This window comes from Centropristis striata, chromosome 14 (assembly GCF_030273125.1).
Source record: "Centropristis striata isolate RG_2023a ecotype Rhode Island chromosome 14, C.striata_1.0, whole genome shotgun sequence".
NCBI lineage: Eukaryota > Metazoa > Chordata > Actinopteri > Perciformes > Serranidae > Centropristis > Centropristis striata.
This window is the reverse complement of record NC_081530.1, coordinates 35,392,580-35,412,840: the sequence shown is the minus strand read 5'-3', so window position 1 is coordinate 35,412,840 and position 20,261 is coordinate 35,392,580. Positions and strand designations below refer to the sequence as shown.

Below are 20,261 nucleotides of genomic sequence, written 5' to 3'. Positions count from 1 at the left end.
CATACAAACAACACATCGGAGTAAAAGATGCTGTCCTTTACATGCTTCACCGTGCCCTTGCTCATCTCGAGGAAACTGGCATTATGTGAGAATCATGTTCTTTGATTTTTCAAGTGCAATCAACACCATCCAACCCAACATACTCAAAAACAAGCTCACAGAGCTGGGAGTGGATCTTCCTTTATCTCCTGGATCACTGATTACCTGACAGGAAGGCCACAGTATCTCAGGTTTGGGAACAGTGTTCCTGGAACATTAATGAATAGTACAGGGGCTCCACAAGGGACTGTTCTGGCTCCATTCGTGTTCACACTATATACAGCAGACTTGAAATACAACGGAGTCCCGCCACATCCAGAAGTACTCGGACCAACACTGCTATTGTGGCTTGCATTAGGAATGGACAGGAATCTGAAAAAAGGGATCTGATCTTTGAACCATCTCCTACTGAACACCTCAACGACTAAAGAAATGATCATGCATGAATCGTTATCGCTGCAGTTACAGTAGAGTTAATGTATGTATCGTTGTAGCAGTCAACTGATGTATGAAGTTGTTATTTTTCACTGAAAAGTTCTCTGGACATTTAGAATTCTCTGAAATGACTCTCCTGTAAAATAAGGTAACAGTCATTAATACTTCACTATATTATTAATAAGGTTGATGTTCACTTGCATATGAAATACTGTATAATTCCTTTGAAACAGAATGTTTTTTTGTTTTTTTTTGCTTTATCCTGATTGGCTATTGTTCGTTTTAAACTGCTGGTTAAAGTCCTTGTTTAAATAATTTTAGCTGCAACAGTAGTAAATGTGAAACGAGTGAAGTGTTCTTAATACTTTCTGAATGATTATTATTGTTATTATTATGACCCAAATTGTTGCTGGAAGCATGACAAACAACAACCTTGAGAAATATGTTGAGTGTATTTTAAAAATTTATCTTCCTGTGTGTTCGTCAGAGGTCTATCATTTCTGAAATTTTGGACTTTTATTTTGAAAGCCATCAACTCCTCTACCCCGGAAGCCGTCGTCTTCACTACCGCTAACCTCACGCTGTTTAAACGGCAACTCGTAGCAGTTTCTTTATTGTTCATTAGAACGTTTGTGTTGTGATCCGTCAGAGCCTCTGTGTGTCCGGATAAACCTGTCTGAATGGACTTTGTGCTGTTCACCTTTTCTTTCTGGATGTTTTACCTCTGACTCATCTCCCGGTAGACTACAAACACGTTCAAGTTAGCTTAGCATGCTAGCTGGTTAGCACCACGGCGCTAGTCAGAGTGACTGTTTGATGAAGAGTAAACTGTGTTTCTGACGGAGTTTGTGTGGAGAAAAGGTTGGTGTCACTGTGTGAAAAATGTCTAAAGTCCAAACGGTGAGAGCGCTGGTGGAGCAGCGACTGACTGCGGCTGCTGAAGAGATATTTGGGCTGTTTGAAAGAACGATAGCAGAGTACGAGGAGCAACTTTGTCGTTCAAAAGAGAAGAACGAGCGACAACAGAAACTACTGGACGCTGTTTTCAACCCTCAGCTTCACTCACACAGAGCAGGTTAGTTACTTTACTTCAGTTACACAGAGCAGGTTAGTTACTTTACTTCATTTACACAGAGCAGGTTAGTTACTTTACTTCAGTTACACAGAGCAGGTTAGTTACTTTACTTCAGTTACACAGAACAGTTTATTTTATTTAAAAGTCAGGATACGTCTGTCACAAACAGAAGAACTGTTTCTATGTTTGTAAATGTTACTTTAAATCTGCAGAAACAACTACTATTGATAACCGATCTTTGAAAACAATAAGAAAAAAGATGGAAACATTAGAGTTTCAGGGGCTAATTATGTCTGGCTGTGTGGTTGGATGTCAAAACGAATAGAAAAAACTGCCTTTCATTCTTATTGATTACTTTGTCAAAAATTCCCTTTGAAGCTAAACGAAGACGATTATGGTTGCAAGCCAGTAAACGGACGGACTGGACCGCTGAAATCATCTGAAATTCTCATATTTACACAGCTCATTTCATACAGACACACAGCTCAACTTTTAATAGCAGTACTGCTGCAACCTGTGATGATCAGCTACATTAGAGCAGGAATCTGAAGTCAACAAAAGCTCTAGACAATTAAATATTGAATTAATTATATTGAATATATATACAAGAATTTCTGATGATTTCAGTGGTCCAGTTCGTCTGTTTAATGGCTGCCGCCACAAACATCTCTGATCAGCTTCAAAAGGCTTCTTTGACGAAGTAATCGATCGTTTTTACATGCACCACCATGTTGTGAACAGTGAGACGCATCGATGCAACCCTACTTTAGCTGCTGTAAGAGCCTCTGTGTGTGTTTACCCTTCTCTACAGACGCCCAGCAGCTGTTGGTGGTTAAAGAGGAGTTTCCCTCTGAGCAGCAGGAGAGAAGCTCCACTCTGGACCAGGAGGACCCAGAGCCCCCACACATTAAAGAAGAACAGGAGAGTGACACCACTCACCTCCCAAATATCCACAGAGGGAATCATGCAGCAGAGGAAGAGTTCATAGAAGGAGGAAGTCTGAGCCAAGACACTGCGGTCCAAACAGTGCTACAGCCAGAGCCCCCACACATTAAAGAGGAACAGGAGGAACCTTGGACCAGTCAGCAGGGAGAGCAGCTTCAGGGGCTGGAGGAGGCTGATATCACCAAGTTCACATTCACTCCTGTCCCTGTGAAGAGTGAAGAAGATGAAGAGAAACCTCAGTCCTCACAGCTTCATCAAACACAGACTGAACAGATGGAAACAGAAGCTGATGGAGAGGACTGTGGAGGACCAGAACCAGACAGGAACTCTGATCCAGATCCACATTTACAACCTGATACTGACAACGAGCCTGCAGACTCTTCTGAACCTGAGACTGATGACAGTGCTGATTGGAAGGAGACCAGAGAACCTCAGTCAGGATTGAAAAAAGATGGTGGTCCTGTCAGAGATTCCAGATTTAGTGCTGGTGAGAAACAATTTAGCTGCTCTGAGTGTGGGAAAAGATTTAACAACAAAAGCAATATGAATAGACATATGGTTTCTCATGCTGGAGAGAAACCTTTCAGCTGCTCAGTTTGTAAGAAAACTTTTACACAGAGTGGAACTTTAAAGTCACACATGAGACTCCACACAGGAGAGAAACCTTTCAGCTGCTCAGTTTGTAAGAAAACTTTTGCAAGGTGTGGAAATTTAAAGTCACACATGAGACTCCACACAGGAGAGAAACTTTACAGCTGCTCAATTTGTAAGAAAACTTTTACACAGAGTGGAACTTTAAAGGCACACATGAGACTCCACACAGGAGAGAGACCTTTCAGCTGCTCAGTTTGTAAGAAAACTTTCACACTGAGTGGACATATAAAGGCACACATGAGATTCCACACAGGAGAGAGACCTTTCAGCTGCTCAGTTTGTAAGAAAACTTTTACACTGAGTGGACATTTACAGGCACACATGAGACTCCACACAGGAGAGAGACCTTTCAGCTGCTCAGTTTGTAAGAAAACTTTTACACTGAGTGGACATTTAAAGGCACACATGAGACTCCACACAGGAGAGAAACCTTTCAGCTGCTCAGTTTGTAAGAAAACTTTTACACTGAGTGGAAATTTTAAGGCACACATGAGACTCCATACAAAAGAGAAACATTTCAGCTGCTCAGTTTGTGCTAAATCTTTTGCACAAAGTGAGTACTTAAAGAAACACATGAAAGTCCACACATGAGAGAAACCTTTCATAAATGTGCTGGCCGCTCATCCTCAAAGTTTCATCAAACTGAGGAGAACAAAGAGACAGAGCCTCCAGCCAGCAGCCCACATGAAGAAATGAAGACGACTGTGGAAGACCAGAAGCAGCCAGAAACTCAGATCCAGATGAACCAGAAACTGATTAGGATACTGGAGATTCTCCTGAACCTGAGACTGATGACAGTGGTGATTGGAAGTGAACAAGTAAAACTCAGTTTGCTGTAAATTCTTAATAAAGGTCCTCATCAGTGACAATGAAAGCCTTTTTCTTTACCCCTTGAACCTTTTGGAGGGTGTCGCGGATTCAGTTTGAAGGCTACAGAGAAGATCATCACATATTGGTATGAAACTAGATGATCTTAGGAATCCTTTTGTACAAAATATGTTGTCATCTCATGTTGGGAACGGGGTGAAATTTGATGTTTATATGTCCATTGAGCATCTTTAGATTTTTTTTTATTTTACAAAACAAAAGTTCACAAACTAATATTTTAATTCAATATTTGATTGTAGGAGTATGACTATTACAAATGTATTGTTTTAACAGCAAAACAAAATAAAAACATTCTTCGTTTACCAAAGTTGCCTGAAAGTTGTCCCTGCTTCAGTCTGTTGTATGAGGATAGGCATGCTATGTTTTAATTTAGGCCCGAAATCCCTAAACCAGCTCTCTGTTATGTGATTTCAGAGTCCTGTACTACGAAGCAGGATTTGAGGGTCAGCGAGGTAATCTGAGGTTTAACCCTGGTTATCAGTATCTCCAAGGTGGTTCTCTTTTATCCTGGCTAGGTCATCATGGTAACTCATGCTGCGGAGCTATCCTGGGCAGGACCAGGATTTGTTCAGAGATTTGGCTTGAAATTGGCTAGAAAGCCTCTAACTACTTTTAAAACAGTGTCTCACACTCGTCAACTATCAATGTATGATCCATACAGAGTCTCAGCGGAGAGAACTCAATATAAATTTATATCTGTTGAGACGTAACATTGTATTAATGTCACCAAACGGAACCGTGCAGTTACAGTAGAGTTATTTTATGTATCGTTGTAGATACAGTTACAGAAGAGTTACTGTATGTATTGTTGTAGCTGTCAGCTGATGTGTGAGGTTGTTGTTTCACACTGAAAAGTTCTCTGGACATTTAGAATTCTCTGAAATGACTCTCCTGTATAATAAGGGAGCCGACATTAATACTTAACTATATTATTAATCAGTATGATGTTCACTTGCATATGAAATACTGTATAATTCCTTGAAAACAGAATGTTGTGTTTTTTGCTTCATCCTGAATGGCTGATGGTCGTTTTAAACTGCTTGTTAAATGCCTTATTTAAATAATTTAGCTCCAACATTAATAAATGTGAAAAGAGTGAAGTGCTCTTAATACTTCCTGAATTATTATTATTATTATTACTACCCATATTGTGGCTGGAACCATCACAAACAACAACCTTGAGAAATATTTTGAGTGTATTTTAATCATTTATCTTCCTGTGTGTTTGTCAGAGGAAGTCTATCATTTCAGAAATGTTGGACTTTTATTTTGAAACCCATCGTGTCTTCTTCCCCGGAAGCTGTCGTCTTCACTGCCGCTAACTTCACGCTGCTTAATCAAGACGGCAGCTCGTAGCAGTTTCTTTATTGTTAGTGAGAAAGTTTGTGTTGTGATCCGTCAGAGCCTCTGTGTGTCCGGATAAACCTGTCTGAATGGACTTTGTGCTGTTCACCTTCTCTTTCTGGATGTTTCACCTCTGACTCATCTCCCGGTAGACTACAAACACGTTCAAGTTAGCTTAGCATGCTAGTTGATTAGCACCACAGCGCTAGTCAGAGTGACTGATTGAGAGCAAACTGTGTTTCTGACGGAGTTTGTGTGGAGAAAAAGTTGGTGTCACTGTGTGAAAAATGTCTAAAGTCCAAACGGTGAGAGCGCTGGTGGAGCAGCGACTGACTGCGGCTGCTGAAGAGATATTTGGGCTGTTTGAAAGAACGATAGCAGAGTACGAGGAGCAACTTTGTCGTTCAAAAGAGAAGAACGAGCGACAACAGAAACTACTGGACGCTGTTTTCAACCCTCAGATTCAGTTACACAGAGCAGGTTAGTTACTTTACTTCAGTTACACAGAACAGGTTAGATACTTTACTTGAGTTACACAGGTTAGTTACTTTATTTCAGTTATACAGAGCAGTTTAGTTATTTTACTTCAGTTACACATAGCAGGTTAGTTACTTTACTTCAGTTACACAGGTTAGTTACTTTACTTCAGTTACACAGAGCAGGTTAGTTATTTAGTTACTTTACTTTAGTTACGCAGAGCAGGTCAGTTACTTCACTTCAGTTACACAGAGCAGGCTAGTTTCTTTTCTTCAGTTAAGCTATGGTTCTTGTGGATGTTCCCAAAGCATTTTGGGAACTGTAGTTTCAACAATCAATGTCAAACAGAGATGAATACACAGACTGTGTATTTTTCCTCACCGTGTGTTTCTGTGTTTCCTGCAGACGTCCAGCAGCTGTCAGTGGTTAAAGAAGAGTTTCCCTCTGAGCAACAGGAGAGGAGCTTTAGTCTGGACCAGGACCAGGAGGAGCCAGAGCTGCCACACATTAAAGAGGAACAGGAGGAACCTCGGACCAGTCAGGAGGGAGAGCAACTTCAGGGGCTGGAGGAGGCTGATATCACCAAGTTCACATTCACTCCTGTCCCTGTGAAGAGTGAAGAAGATGAAGAGAAACCTCAGTCCTCACAGCTTCATCAAACACAAAATGAACAGATGGAAACAGAAGCTGATGGAGAGGACTGTGGAGGACCAGAACCAGACAGGAACTCTGATCCAGATCCACATTTGCAACCTGATACTGCTGACGAGCCTGCAGACTCTTCTGAAGCTGAGACTGATAACAGTGCTGATTGGAAGGAGACCAGAGAACCTCAGTCAGGTTTGAATTGTTTGAAAAAAGATGGTGGTCCAGTGAGAGATTCCGGATTCAGTGCTGGTGAGAAACAATTTAGCTGCTCTGAGTGCGAGAAAAGATTTGGCTACAAGTGCGATCTGAAGAGACACATGAGACTCCACACAGGAGAGAAACCTTTCAGCTGCTCAGTTTGTAAGAAAACTTTTACACAGAGGGGAAATTTAAAGTCACACATCAGAGTTCACACAGGAGAGAAATCTTTCAGCTGCTCAGTGTGTGGTAAAGATTTCAGTAATAGTTGGGATCTGAAGTCACACACGAGAATTCACACTGGAGAGAAACCTTTCAGCTGCTCAGTGTGTGGTAAACGTTTCAGTCATAGTGCGGCTCTGAAGAGACATATTAGAGTCCACACAGGAGAGAAACCTTTCAGCTGCTCAGTTTGTAAGAAAACTTTTACACAGAGTGGACATTTAAAGTCACACATGAGACTCCACACAGGAGAGAATCTTTTCAGCTGCTCAGTTTGTAAGAAAAATTTTACACAGAGTGGACATTTAAAGTCACACATGAGACTCCACACAAGAGAGAAAGCTTTCAGCTGCTCAGTGTGTGCTAAATCTTTTGCACAAAGTGGGTATTTAAAAAAACACATGAGAGTCCACACATGAGAGAACCCTTTCATAAATGTGCTGGCCGCTCATCCTCAAAGTTTCATCAAACTGAGGAGAATAAAGAGGCAGAGCCTCCAGCCAGCAGCCCACATGAAGAGATGCTAACAGAAGCTAATTGAGAGGACTGTGGAAGACCAGAAGCAGCCAGGAACTCAAATCCAGATGGACCAGAAACTGATGAGGATACTAGAGATTCTCCTGAACCTGAGACTGATGACAGTGGTTATTGGAATTAAACTAGCAGAACTCAGTCTGCTGTAAACTCTCAGTAAAAGGTCCTCATCAGTGACAATGAAAGCCTTTTTATTATCCCCTTGGACCTTTTGGAGTGTGTGTGGCGGATTCAGTTTGAAGGCTTCAGAGAAGATCATCACATATTGGTATGAAACTAGGTGATCTTAGGAATCCTTTTGTGCAAAAAAATATGTTGTGATCTCTTGTTGGGAAGGGTTCACAAACTGATATTTTAATTAATTATTTGATCGTAGAGGTGTAACAATTACAACTTTTTTTTAAAACAGCAAAACAAAATAAAAACATTTTTAGTTTACCAAAGTTGCCTGAAAGTTGTCCCTTCTTCAGTTTGTGATTCCAGGATAGGCATGCTATGTTTTAATTTAGGCCTGAAATCCCTAAACCAGCTATCCCTGTTATGTGATTTCAGAGTCCTGTACTACGAAGAAGGATTTGAGGGTCAGTGAGGTAACCTGAGGTTTAACCCTGGTTATCAGTATCTCCAAGGTGGTTCTCTTTTAACCTGGCTAGGTCACCATGGTAACTCACCAAGTTTTGTTCTGAGCTTCGGCTTGAAATTGGCTAGAAAGCCTCTAACTACTTTTAAAACAGTGTCTCACACTAGTCAACAGTCAATCTATGATCCATATAGAGTCTCAGCGGAGAAAACTAGATATAAATTCATATCATTTGAGTCGTAACATTATATTAATGTCACCAAACGGAACCGTGCTGTTACAGTTGAGTTACTGTATGTGTCGTTGTAGCAGTCAACTGATGTGTGAGGTTTTTCTTTCTCACTGAAAAGTTCTCTGGACATTTAGAATTCTCTGAAATGACTCTCCTGTAAAATAAGGGAGCCGACATTGATTGATTGATTGATTGATTACTTCCGGTATTCAAGTACAATAAAATACAATACAATAAATAAAAACTACAATAAAAAAAAACACAGAATAGAACAAGGACACTGAAGAAGTTAAAAAAAGAAGATCAGTTGGTAGGATGGCAAGATGATGGTAATTATACTGGTGATATGATGGCAACAATGCTATAGTGACTAGATGGTATATAATAATAATAATAATAGTACAATATATAATATATGTAATAATAAATAGTAACAAAATAAAATAATTATAAATAAAATAATATGATATGTAATGTATAATAATAGTAATAATAATAATAAATAAGGCTGGTATAATAATAATAATAGTAGTATATTACAGTACATAGTAATAATAGTAATGGCAGCAACAGTATATAATAATAATAATAGTAATAATATTAATAACATAGCAATGTGTCATGCTTAGATTTAGTGTATTTCAGTAATGTTGGTTCTGGCAGAGATAGATGAGTTATAAAGTCTTATTGCAGAAGGAAGGAACAACTTCCTGTATCGTTCCTTGGAGCAGCAGGTTGAATGAGTCTGCTGCTGAAGCTGCTCTGTAGCTTGTCCAGTGTTTTGTGGAGGGGGTGGGAGGGATTGTCCATGACAGCATCCTGTCCTCCACCACCTCCTCCAGGGTGACAAGCTTAGAGCCAACAACAGACTCCGCCTTCCTGAGGGGGTGATGGGGGGAGGTGGGAGGTTGTTGTTCGGAGAAGCAGTAGAGGGGCTGCCGGGGATGGGGTGGTTGGAGTTGAACCTATTGAAGAAAAGGTTCAGCTCGTTTGCACGTTGCACATTTCCCTCCACTGCTCCCCCTCCTCTCCTCTGAAAGACAGTGATCTCTCTAATCCTCAGACCAGAAGCAGCCGGGAGGTCAGATCCAGATGGACCAGAGACTGATTAGAAGACTAGATATACTCCTGAACATGAGACTGATGACAGTGAGGACTTGAAGGAGACCAGAAAACCGTAGTCCGGTTTAATCAGGTTTAAATGTCATTCACAGAGTTTCCTGCTTTGTGAAGTAGCTTTTCTTTTTTGCACAGGAGATGATAAATTAGTATAGAGAACTTTAACTTTTCTTGCTTGTTTTCAGTCTTGACCCACAGTTGCTTCATTCATTCCATATGTTTCTCTCTTTCTCTACTCCTTAAAAACATGTAACACCACAGCATGCCACAACATTAATAACATTTCACATTGCTGCCCCAAACTCTGGACCTCCCTCCTTCCAAACATCCACAGCTCAGACTCACTCCACTCGTACAAAAACCAAGTCAAGACCTTTTCAAGTCAACATCTGACTCCCACTGCCTCTTCTTGTCTGAAACTCTCACAAACTCTGAATTCTGTTTCTTTCTTTTCTGTATTTTGTATTTGTATTTCTTCAAGGATGTAAAGCATATTAATGTAACTTTTATGTGTTTTTTGAATCCTATCATTATTATTATTATTATTATTATTATTATTAATAATAATAATAATAATAATAATAATAATAATAATAATAATATTATGACCCATATTGTGGCTGGAAGCATCAAAAACAACAACCTTGAGAAATATTTTGAGTATTTTAATAATTTGTCTTCCTGTGTGTTTTTCAGAGGAAGTTTCTCATTTCAGAGATTTTGGACTTTTATTTTGAAACCCCCTAAACTCCTCTGCCCCAGAAGCTGTCGTCTTTAATGCGGCTAACTTCACGCTGTTTAATCAAGACGGCAGCTCGTAGCAGTTTCTTTATTGTTCGTGAGAAAGTTTGTGTTGTGATCCGTCAGAGCCTCTGTGTGTCCGGATAAACCTGTCTGAATGGACTTTGTGCTGTTCACCTTTTCTTTCTGGATGTTTTACCTCTGACTCATCTCCCGGTAGACTACAAACACGTTCAAGTTAGCTTAGCATGCTAGCTGGTTAGCACCGTGGCGCTAGTCAGAGTTTGTGTGTAGAAAAAGTTGGTGTCACTGTGTGAAAAATGTCTAAAGTCCAAACGGTGAGAGCGCTGGTGGAGCAGCGACTGACTGCGGCTGCTGAAGAGATATTTGGGCTGTTTGAAAGAACGATAGCAGAGTACGAGGAGCAACTTTGTCGTTCAAAAGAGAAGAACGAGCGACAACAGAAACTACTGGACGCTGTTTTCAACCCTCAGATTCACTTACACAGAGCAGGTTAGTTACTTTACTTGAGTTACACAGAGCACGTTAGTTACTTTACTTGAGTTACACAGAGCAGGTTAGTTAGTTTACTTGAGTTATACAGAGCAGGTTAGTTACTTTACTTGAGTTACACAGAGCAGGTTAGTTACTTTACTCAAGTTACACAGAGCAGGTTAGTTACTTTACTTCACTTACACTGATCAGGTTTGTAAGTTAAGTTATGGTTCCTGTTGATATTCCCAAAGCATTTTGGGAACTGTAGTTTCAACAAGCCCCCAGCTTGTCAGAAACAAATGACCTACCTATTACACGCCTGGCACGTGTCATAGTCAGCAGCCCGGACCACCCCCTTAACCAATTCTTCACTCTCCTCCCATCTGGCCGCAGATATAGGGTACTGGACTGGACAAAGGCCCATTTCAAAAAAAGTTTTGACCCCAAAGCCATCATAGCACTGAACAAGTATATGTAGATTTCACTGGTATCACTGTGTATTGTCCATGTCATGTTAATTCTTGTCTAGATGTTTTTCTGTGGTGAGAGGGTTGTTATCTGTCATGTGAGAGGTCATGAATGGATGCCATGATTGCTCCTGTCTGTTCTTATGTGTTTTTCTGTGATATTTGTGGGAAGAGGGGTTATCTGTTATCTGTAGATATGTGGGAAGAGTGGGTATTTGATACTTGTGTGCTCAACGGTGTTGCTACACTTTGCTGTGCCTTTTTTAAATGTATGCTGTCCTGAAACAACCTGACTGTGTGAAAACAATTATCCCTTTGGGGACATTAAATAACCTAACTAACTAACTAACTAACTGTGTCACACAGAGATGAATACACAGACTGTACTTTCCCTCAATTTGTGTTTCTGTGTTTCCTGCAGACGTCCAGCAGCTGTCGGTGAGTGAAGAAGAGTTTCCCTCTGAGCAGCAGGAGAGGAGCTGCAGCCTAGACCAGGACCAGGACCAGGAGGACCCAGAGCCGCCACATATTAAAGAGGAACAGGAGAAACCTCGGACCAGTCAGCAGGGAGAGCAGCTTCAGGGGCTGGAGGAGGCTGATATCACCAAGTTCACATTCACTCCTGTCCCTGTGAAGAGTGAAGAAGATGAAGAGAAACCTCAGTCCTCACAGCTTCATCAAACACAAACTGAACAGATGGAAACAGAAGCTGATGGAGAGGACTGTGGAGGACCAGAACCAGACAGGAACTCTGATCCAGAGCCACATTTACAACCTGATACTGGTGACGAGCCTACAGACTCTTCTGAACCTGAGACTGATGACAGTGCTGATTGGAAGGAGACCAGAGAACCTCAGTCAGGTTTGAACTGTTTGAAAAAAGATGGCGGCGCTGTCAGAGATTCCAGATTTAGTGCTGGTGAGAAACGATTTAGCTGCTCTGAGTGTGGGAAAGGATTTAGCTACAAGTGCGATCTGAAGAGACACATGAGACTCCACACAGGAGAGAATCTTTTCAGCTGCTCAGTTTGTAAGAAAACATTTGCACAGAGTGGAAATTTAAAGTCACACATGAGACTCCACACAGGAGAGAAACCATTCAGCTGCTCATTTTGTCAGAAAACTTTTGCACAGAGTGGAAATTTAAAGTCACACATGAGATTCCACACAGGAGAGAAACCATTCAGCTGCTCATTTTGTCAGAAATCTTATCCACTGAAGTATAGTTTGAAGCTACACATGAGACTCCACACAGGAGAGAAACTTTACAGCTGCTCAATTTGTAAGAAAACTTTTACACAGAGTGGAACTTTAAAGGCACACATGAGACTCCACACAGGAGAGAGACCTTTCAGCTGCTCAGTTTGTGCTAAATCTTTTGCACAAAGTGAGTACTTAAAGAAACACATGAAAGTCCACACATGAGAGAAACCTTTCATAAATGTGCTAGCCGTTCATCCTCAAAGTTTCATCAAACTGAGGAGAACAAAGTCTCAACAGAGCCTCCAGCCAGCAGCCCACATGAAGAGATGCAAACAGAAACTGATGGAGAGGACTGTGGAATACCAGAAGCAGCCAGAAACTCAGATCCATATGAACCAGAAACTGATGAGGATACTGGAGATTCTCCTAAACCTGAGACTAATGACAGTGGTGATTGGAAGTAAACTAGAAAAACTCAGTCTTCTGTAAACTCTTAGTAAAAGGTCCTCATCAGTGACAATGAAAGTCTTTTTATTAACCCCTTGGAGGGAAACTTTTCAACTGCTAATTTTGTACGATTTTTTTTACACAGAGGGGAAATTTAAAGGCACACATGAGACTCCACACAGGAGAAAAACCTTTCAGCTGCCATATTTGTAGCAAAAGATTTGCCTCGATGTCACATGTCAAAAATCACAGTTGCTTCATTCATTCCATTTATGTTCCTGTCTTTCTCTACTCCTTAACAACATGTAACACCACAGCATGCCACAACATTAATAACATTTCGCATTGCTGCCCCAAACTCTGGACCTCCCTCCTTCCAAACATCCACAGCTCAGACTCACTCCACTCGTATAAAAAACCAAGTCAAGACCTTTTCAAGTCAACATCTGACTCCCACTGCCTCTTCTTGTCTGAAACTCTCACAAACTCTGAATTCTGTTTTTCTTTTCTGTATTTTGTATTTGTATTTCTTCAGGGATGTAAAGCATATTAAAGTAACTTTTATGTGGTTTTTGAATCCTATCGTTATTATTATTATTATTATGACCCATATTGTGGCTGGAAGCATCAAAAACAACATCCTTGAGAAATATGTTGAGTATTTTAATAATTTATCTTGTGTGTTTCCCAGAGGAAGTCTGTCGTTTCAGAAATGTTGGACTTTTATTTTGAAACCCATCAATTCCTCTACCCCGGAAGCTGTCGTCTTTAATGCTGCTAACTTCACGCTGTTTAATCAAGACGGCAGCTCGTAGCAGTTTTTTTATTGCTCGTGAGAAAGTTTGTGCTGTGATCCGTCAGAGCCTCTGTGTGTCCGGATAAACCTGTCTGAATGGACTTTGTGCTGTTCACCTTTTCTTTCTGGGTGTTTTACCTCTGACTCATCTCCCGGTAGACTACAAACACATTCAAGTTAGCTTAGCATGCTAGCTGGTTAGCACCGTGGCGCTAGTTAGAGTTTGTGTGGAGAAAAAGTTGTCACTGTGTGAAAAATGTCTAAAGTCCAAACGGTGAGAGCGCTGGTGGAGCAGCGACTGACTGCGGCTGCTGAAGAGATATTTGGGCTGTTTGAAAGAACGATAGCAGAGTACGAGGAGCAACTTTGTCGTTCAAAAGAGAAGAACGAGCGACAACAGAAACTACTGGACGCTGTTTTCAACCCTCAGATTCAGTTACACAGAGCAGGTTAGTTACTTTACTTCAGTTACACAGAACAGGTTAGTTACTTTACTCAAGTTACACGGAGCAGGTTAGTTACTTTACTTCAGTTACACAGAGCAGGTTAGTTACTTTACTTGAGTTACACAGAGCAGGTTAGTTACTTTACTCAAGTTACACAGAGCAGGTTAGTTACTTTACTTCACTTACACCGATCAGGTTTATAAGTTCAGTTATGGTTCCTGTTGATATTCCCAAAGCATTTTGGGAACTGTAGTTTCAACAAGCCCCCAGCTTGTCAGAAACAAATGACCTACCTATTACACGCCTGGCACGTGTCATAGTCAGCAGCCCGGACCACCCCCTTAACCAATTCTTCACTCTCCTCCCATCTGGCTGCAGATATAGGGTACTGGACTGGAAAAAGGCCCATTTCAAAAAAAGTTTTGACCCCAAAGCCATCATAGCACTGAACAAGTATATGTAGATTTCACTGGTATCACTGTATATTGTCCATGTCATGTTAATTCTTGTCTAGATGTTTTTCTGTGGTGAGAGGGTTGTTATCTGTCATATAAGAGGTCATGAATGGATGCCATGATTGCTCCTGTCTGTTCTTATATGTTTTTCTGTGATATTTGTGGGAAGAGGGGTTATCTGTTATCTGTAGATATGTGGGAAGAGTGGGTATTTGATACTTGTGTGCTCAACGGTGTTGCTACACTGTGCTGTGCCTTTTTTAAATGTATGCTGTCCTGAAACAACCTGACTGTGTGAAAACAATTATCCCTTTGGGGACATTAAATAACCTAACTAACTAACTAACTGTGTCACACAGAGATGAATACACAGACTGTACTTTCCCTCAATTTGTGTTTCTGTGTTTTCTGCAGACGTTCAGCAGCTGTCGGTGAGTGAAGAAGAGTTTCCCTCTGAGCAGCAGGAGAGGGGCTGCAGCCTAGACCAAGACCAGGACCAGGAGGACCGAGAGCCGCCACACATTAAAGAGGAACAGGAGGAACCTTGGACCAGTCAGGAGGGAGAGCAGCTTCAGGGGCTGGAGGAGGCTGATATCACCAAGTTCACATTCACTCCTGTCCCTGTGAAGAGTGAAGAAGATGAAGAGAAACCTCAGTCCTCACAGCTTCATCAAACACAAACTGAACAGATGGAAACAGAAGCTGATGGAGAGGACTGTGGAGGACCAGAACCAGACAGGAACTCTGATCCAGAGCCACATTTACAACCTGATACTGGTGACGAGCCTGCAGACTCTTCTGAACCTGAGACTGATGACAGTGCTGATTGGAAGGAGACCAGAGAACCTCAGTCAGGTTTGAACTGTTTGAAAAAAGATGGCGGCCCTGTCAGAGATTCCTCATTTCGTGCTGGTGAGAAACAATTTAGCTGCTCTGAGTGTGGGAAAAGATTTGGCTACAAGCGCGATCTGAAGAGACACATGAGGCTCCACACAGGAGAGAAACCTTTCAGCTGCTCAGTTTGTAAGAAAACTTTTACACAGAGTGGAAATTTAAAGTCACACATGAGATTCCACACAGGAGAGAAACCATTCAGCTGCTCAGTTTGTCAGAAATCTTATTCACTGAAGTATAGTTTAAAGCTACACATGAGACTCCACACAGGAGAGACATCTTTCAGCTGTTCAATTTGTAAGAAATCTTTTACACAGAGTGCAAATTTAAAGTCACACATGAGACTCCACACAGGAGAGAAACCTTTCAGCTGCTCAGTTTGTCAGAAAACTTTTGCACAGAGTGGAAATTTAAAGACACACTTGAGACTCCACACAGGAGAGAAACTTTTCAGCTGCTCAATTTGCAAAAAAACTTTTACACAGAGTGGAACTTTAAAGGCACACATGAGACTCCACACAGGAGAGAGACCTTTCAGCTGCTCAGTTTGTGCTAAATCTTTTGCACAAAGTGAGTACTTAAAGAAACACATGAAAGTCCACACATGAGAGAAACCTTTCATAAATGTGCTGGCCGTTCATCCTCAAAGTTTCATCAAACTGAGGAGAACAAAGAGGCAGAGCCTCCAGCCAGCAGCCCACATGAAGAGGTGCAAACAGAAACTGGTGGGAGGACTGTGGAATACCAGAAGCAGCCAGAAACTCAGATCCATATGAACCAGAAACTGATGAGGATACTAGAGATTCTCCTAAACCTGAGACTAATGACAGTGGTGATTGGAAGTAAACTAGCAAAACTCAGTCTGCTGTAAATTCTTATTAAAAGGTCCTCATCAGTGACAATGAAAGTCTTTTTATTAACCCCTTGGAGAGAAACTTTTCAGCTGCTAATTTTGTACAATATTTTTACACCGAGGGGAAATTTAAAGGCACATGAGGCTCCACACAGGAGAAAAACCTTTCAGCTGCCATATTTGTAGCAAAAAATTTGCCTCAATGTCACATGTCAAAAATCACAGTTGCTTCATTCATTCCATTTATGTTCCTGTCTTTCTCTACTCCTTAAAAACATGTAACACCACAGCATGCCACAACATTAATAACATTTCGCATTGCTGCCCCAAACTCTGGACCTCCCTCCTTCCAAACATCCACAGCTCAGACTCACTCCACTCGTACAAAAACCAAGTCAAGACCTTTTCAAGTCAACATCTGACTCCCACTGCCTCTTCTTGTCTGAAACTTTCACAAACTCTGAATTCTGTTTTTCTTTTCTGTATTTTGTATTTGTATTTCTTCAGGGATGTAAAGCATATTAAAGTAACTTTTATGTGGTTTTTGAATCCTATCGTTATTATTATTATTATTATTATGACCCATATTGTGGCTGGAAGCATCAAAAACAACATCCTTGAGAAATATGTTGAGTATTTTAATAATTTATCTTGTGTGTTTCCCAGAGGAAGTCTGTCGTTTCAGAAATGTTGGACTTTTATTTTGAAACCCATCAATTCCTCTACCCCGGAACCTGTCGTCTTTAATGCGGCTAACTTCCCGCTGTTTAATCAAGACGGCAGCTCGTAGCAGTTTTTTTATTGCTCGTGAGAAAGTTTGTGCTGTGATCCGTCAGAGCCTCTGTGTGTCCGGATAAACCTGTCTGAATGGACTTTGTGCTGTTCACCTTTTCTTTCTGGGTGTTTTACCTCTGACTCATCTCCCGGTAGACTACAAACACATTCAAGTTAGCTTAGCATGCTAGCTGGTTAGCACCGTGGCGCTAGTTAGAGTTTGTGTGGAGAAAAAGTTGTCACTGTGTGAAAAATGTCTAAAGTCCAAACGGTGAGAGCGCTGGTGGAGCAGCGACTGACTGCGGCTGCTGAAGAGATATTTGGGCTGTTTGAAAGAACGATAGCAGAGTACGAGGAGCAACTTTGTCGTTCAAAAGAGAAGAACGAGCGACAACAGAAACTACTGGACGCTGTTTTCAACCCTCAGCTTCACTTACACAGAGCAGGTTAGTTACTTTACTTCAGTTACACAGAGCAGATTAGTTACTTTACTATAGTTACACAGAGCAGATTCGTTACTTTACTTCACTTACACAGAGCAGGTTAGTTACTTTACTTCAGTTACACGGAGCAGGTTAGTTACTTTACTCAAGTTACACGGAGCAGGTTAGTTACTTTACTTGAGTTACACAGAGCAGGTTAGTTCACTTTACTGAAGTTACACGGAGCAGGTGAGTTACTTTACTTCACTTACACTGATCAGGTTTGTAAGTTAAGTTATGGTTCCTGTTGATATTCCCAAAGCATTTTGGGAACTGTAGTTTCAACAAGCCCCCAGCTTGTCAGAAACAAATGACCTACCTATTACACGCCTGGCACGTGTCATAGTCAGCAGCCCGGACCACCCCCTTAACCAATTCTTCACTCTCCTCCCATCTGGCCGCAGATATAGGGTACTGGACTGGAAAAAGGCCCATTTCAAAAAAAGTTTTGACCCCAAAGCCATCATAGCACTGAACAAGAATATGTAGATTTCACTGGTATCACTGTATATTGTCCATGTCATGTTAATTCTTGTCTAGATGTTTTTCTGTGGTGAGAGGGTTGTTATCTGTCATATAAGAGGTCATGAATGGATGCCATGATTGCTCCTGTCTGTTCTTATGTGTTTTTCTGTGATATTTGTGGGAAGAGGGGTTATCTGTTATCTGTAGATATGTGGGAAGAGTGGGTATTTGATACTTATGTGCTCAACGGTGTTGCTACACTTTGCTGTGCCTTTTTTAAATGTATACTGTCCTGAAACAACCTGACTGTGTGAAAACAATTATCCCTTTGGGGACATTAAATAACCTAACTAACTAACTAACTAACTGTGTCAAACAGAGATGAATACACAGACTGTACTTTTCCTCAATTTGTGTTTCTGTGTTTTCTGCAGACATTCAGCAGCTGTCGGTGAGTGAAGAAGAGTTTCCCTCTGAGCAGCAGGAGAGGAGCTGCAGCCTAGACCTGGACCAGGACCAGGAGGACCCAGAGCCGCCACACATTAAAGAGGAACAGGAGGAACCTTGGACCAGTCAGGAGGGAGAGCAGCTTCAGGGGCTGGAGGAGGCTGATATCACCAAGTTCACATTCACTCCTGTCCCTGTGAAGAGTGAAGAAGATGAAGAGAAACCTCAGTCCTCACAGCTTCATCAAACACAAACTGAACAGATGGAAACAGAAGCTGATGGAGAGGACTGTGGAGGACCAGAACCAGACAGGAACTCTGATCCAGAGCCACATTTACAACCTGATACTGGTGACGAGCCTGCAGACTCTTCTGAACCTGAGACTGATGACAGTGCTGATTGGAAGGAGACCAGAGAACCTCAGTCAGGTTTGAACTGTTTGAAAAAAGATGGCGGCCCTGTCAGAGATTCCAGATTTCGTGCTGGTGAGAAAAGATTTAGCTGCTCTGAGTGTGGGAAAAGATTTGGCTACAAGTGCGATCTGAATAGACACATGAGATTCCACACAGGAGAGAAACCTTTCAGCTGCTCAGTTTGTAAGAAATCTTTTACACAGAGTGGAAATTTAAAGTCACACATGAGATTCCACACAGGAGAGAAACCATTCAGCTGCTCATTTTGTCAGAAATCTTATTCACTGAAGTATAGTTTAAAGCTACACATGAGACTCCACACAGGAGAGACATCTTTCAGCTGTTCAATTTGTAAGAAACCTTTTACACAGAGGGGACATTTAAAGTCACACATGAGACTCCACACAGGAGAGAAACCTTTCAGCTGCTCAGTTTGTCAGAAAACTTTTGCACAGAGTGGAAATTTAAAGACACACATGAGACTCCACACAGGAAAGAAACTTTACAGCTGCTCAATTTGTAAGAAAACTTTTACACAGAGTGGAACTTTAAAGGCACACATGAGACTCCACACAGGAGAGAAACCTTTCAGCTGCTCAGTTTGTGCTAAATCTTTTGCACAAAGTGAGTACTTAAAGAAACACATGAAAGTCCACACATGAGAGAAACCTTTCATAAATGTGCTGGCCGTTCATCCTCAAAGTTTAATCAAACTGAGGTGAACAAAGTCTCAACAGAGCCTCCAGCCAGCAGCCCACATGAAGAGATGCAAACAGAAACTGATGGAGAGGACTGTGGAATACCAGAAGCAGCCAGGAACTCAGATCCAGATGAACCAGAAACTGATGAGGATACTGGAGATTCTCCTAAACCTGAGACTAATGACAGTGGTGATTGGAAGTAAACTAGCAAAACTCTTAGTAAAAGGTCCTCATCAGTGACAATGAAAGTCTTTTTATTAACCCCTTGGAGAGAAACTTTTCAGCTGCTAATTTTGTACAATATTTTTACACAGAGGGGAAATTTAAAGGCACATGAGACTCCACACAGGAGAAAAACCTTTTAGCTGCCATATTTGTAGCAAAAGATTTGCCTCGATGTCACATGTCAAAAATCACAGTTGCTTCATTCATTCCATATATGTTTCTCTCTTTCTCTACTCCTTAAAAACATGTAACACCACAGCATGCCACAACATTAATAACATTTCGCATTGCTGCCCCAAACTCTGGACCTCCCTCCTTCCAAACATCCACAGCTCAGACTCACTCCACTCGTACAAAAACCAAGTCAAGACCTTTTCAAGTCAACATCTGACTCCCACTGCCTCTTCTTGTCTGAAACTCTCACAAACTCTGAATTCTGTTTTTCTTTTCTGTATTTTGTATTTGTATTTCTTCAGGGATATAAAGCATATTAATGTAACTTTTATGTCTTTTTTGAATCCTATCATTATTATTGTTATTATTATTAATAGTATGACCCATATTGTG

General features: G+C 41.2%; 3 protein-coding genes across 3 annotated transcripts; all 3 read left to right on the top strand.

Annotated features, from left to right (window-relative positions):
• The first annotated feature begins 221 nt into the window (after positions 1-221).
• Positions 222-7,902, top strand: LOC131984430 (zinc finger protein 569-like). The gene is given in 5 exon segments (XM_059349251.1): positions 222-1,549; positions 2,361-3,757; positions 3,799-3,966; positions 5,677-5,860; positions 6,263-7,902. Coding segments are annotated over 5 exon segments (3,024 nt in total). The 5' UTR covers positions 222-1,356; the 3' UTR covers positions 7,345-7,902.
• On the top strand, positions 7,588-13,323 carry LOC131984861 (zinc finger protein 32-like). The gene is made up of 4 exons (XM_059349851.1): positions 7,588-7,727; positions 9,335-9,466; positions 10,087-10,644; positions 11,515-13,323. The coding sequence occupies exons 3-4, from the start codon at positions 10,452-10,454 to the stop codon at positions 12,516-12,518; spliced, it is 1,197 nt and encodes a 398-aa protein (XP_059205834.1). The 5' UTR covers positions 7,588-7,727; positions 9,335-9,466; positions 10,087-10,451; the 3' UTR covers positions 12,519-13,323.
• A 191-nt stretch (positions 13,324-13,514) lies between these two features.
• Positions 13,515-19,434, top strand: LOC131984932 (zinc finger protein 271-like). The gene is made up of 3 exons (XM_059349897.1): positions 13,515-13,988; positions 14,855-15,795; positions 18,309-19,434. Exons 1-3 carry the CDS (start codon positions 13,796-13,798, stop codon positions 19,428-19,430), a joined length of 2,256 nt encoding a protein of 751 aa, XP_059205880.1. The 5' UTR covers positions 13,515-13,795; the 3' UTR covers positions 19,431-19,434.
• The last annotated feature ends 827 nt before the right edge of the window (positions 19,435-20,261 follow it).